This window comes from Penicillium taxi, assembly GCF_028828555.1.
Source record: "Penicillium taxi strain IBT 34144 chromosome Unknown utg000005l_segment0_segment0, whole genome shotgun sequence".
Classification (NCBI taxonomy): Eukaryota; Fungi; Ascomycota; class Eurotiomycetes; order Eurotiales; family Aspergillaceae; genus Penicillium; species Penicillium taxi.
The window spans coordinates 1-1,335 of record NW_026643207.1 but is presented as its reverse complement, the minus strand read 5'-3'; the positions used below and the strand labels follow the sequence as shown (position 1 = coordinate 1,335).

The 1,335-nt window shown below is 41.3% G+C and overlaps 1 protein-coding gene across 1 annotated transcript; it reads right to left on the bottom strand.

The window, feature by feature from the left end:
• Positions 1–704: 704 nt before the first annotated feature.
• N7495_007392 (uncharacterized protein) lies at positions 705–1,022 on the bottom strand (the record flags this gene model as incomplete). Its single annotated transcript, XM_057210043.1, has 1 exon — positions 705–1,022. A coding segment is annotated over one exon (318 nt), but the record flags the coding sequence as incomplete, so codon positions are not given.
• Between the last annotated feature and the right edge of the window lie 313 nt (positions 1,023–1,335).

Here is a 1,335-nt window from a genome sequence, read left to right as displayed (position 1 = left end):
GTGCTGGTGGTGCTGACTAGGTTTTCAACGTAAATGATTTTCGTGACCGTCTAGGGCGTAGCAGCTAGAGAAGGAATGCCTATAATAATAGAAAGCCTATTTATATCACTAACTATGGTAGTGCCATCTATAACAATATAACTATTGCCATCAATGATAGTATATAGTATCGTAAAGGGTATCTTAATAGGAGGTAGATACAAAACCATAGGCAGATTACCATCACTACCAAGGATTATGACCGGAGAGGCACTATAACTACTAGAAAGGGTGTATTTTATGGTAGGGATGCCAGAGGGTGGTCCAGACCACTAGAAGTAGCTTATATGGCTAACCGCTCTTGAAGGCACGTGCATCCAGGAAGTATGCTGATAACCTTCCTTATTATAAACATATAGATAGGGAGGGAAGTTAACAATAATCGGAGAATCAAGGGTGTTGGTTAGCTAAACCATCGTGAAGGGCGGGTAACCAGCCACTTCTAGGTCAGTCTTATTAAAGATAGATAGGCTGATATAAATGATACCAGAGCCGGCACTATCTTTATTGCCGTCCTCTAATTAAAGATCAACAGCCTAATCAGCTATTCCCAAGAAGTTCAGATTCTCATATAGGGTAGTTCGCACAGCTTTATTTATATTATTCATGTATATAGCCTATTAAGTATCGTTAAACACCAAAATATTACTATACGAGCCGTTGTCCTAGTGCTGCCCTATAGTTAGGTTCTCTGCCATCACCAGCTCCAGCTTATAATTTAAAATATATCCTATGGTATTAGTATAAGGGCCTAGCCAAGCGCCGGAGTCAGGTCCGGTGTAGGTGCATATATCGGTCCAGCAGCCAGCCTCGGTCATCTTAAAGGAGCGGGCGTAACTAGCTACTCCGACAGCTATTTTGTTTAAAGAAACACCCGCCTTAGTGATCATGGACATAGCGCTAAGGGTTTCGGTCAGGTTGACATAGGATCGCAGACAGTTGCCGTCTGAGCATCCATCGTCCAAGTAAGCATTACCATAGTCCTATTGGCCATATAAGTCATAGGTCATATAAACAATGTAATCCACCATAATACTGATTACCTCAATTAGGAATCGCTCGAGGTACCAGAAGGAAGCTAGGGCAGTAAGAGAAACTATCTTCCCTATTGGTATTAAGGCCTTCAGTAGGTCTAGTGTGATATAGTAGTTAGTATTAGGGTATTAGGGTAGGGTATTAGGGTATTAGGGTATTAGGGTATTAGGGTATTAGGGTATTAGGGTATTAGGGTATTAGGGTATTAGGGTATTAGGGTATTAGGGTATTAGGGTATTAGGGTATTAGGGTATTAGGTAT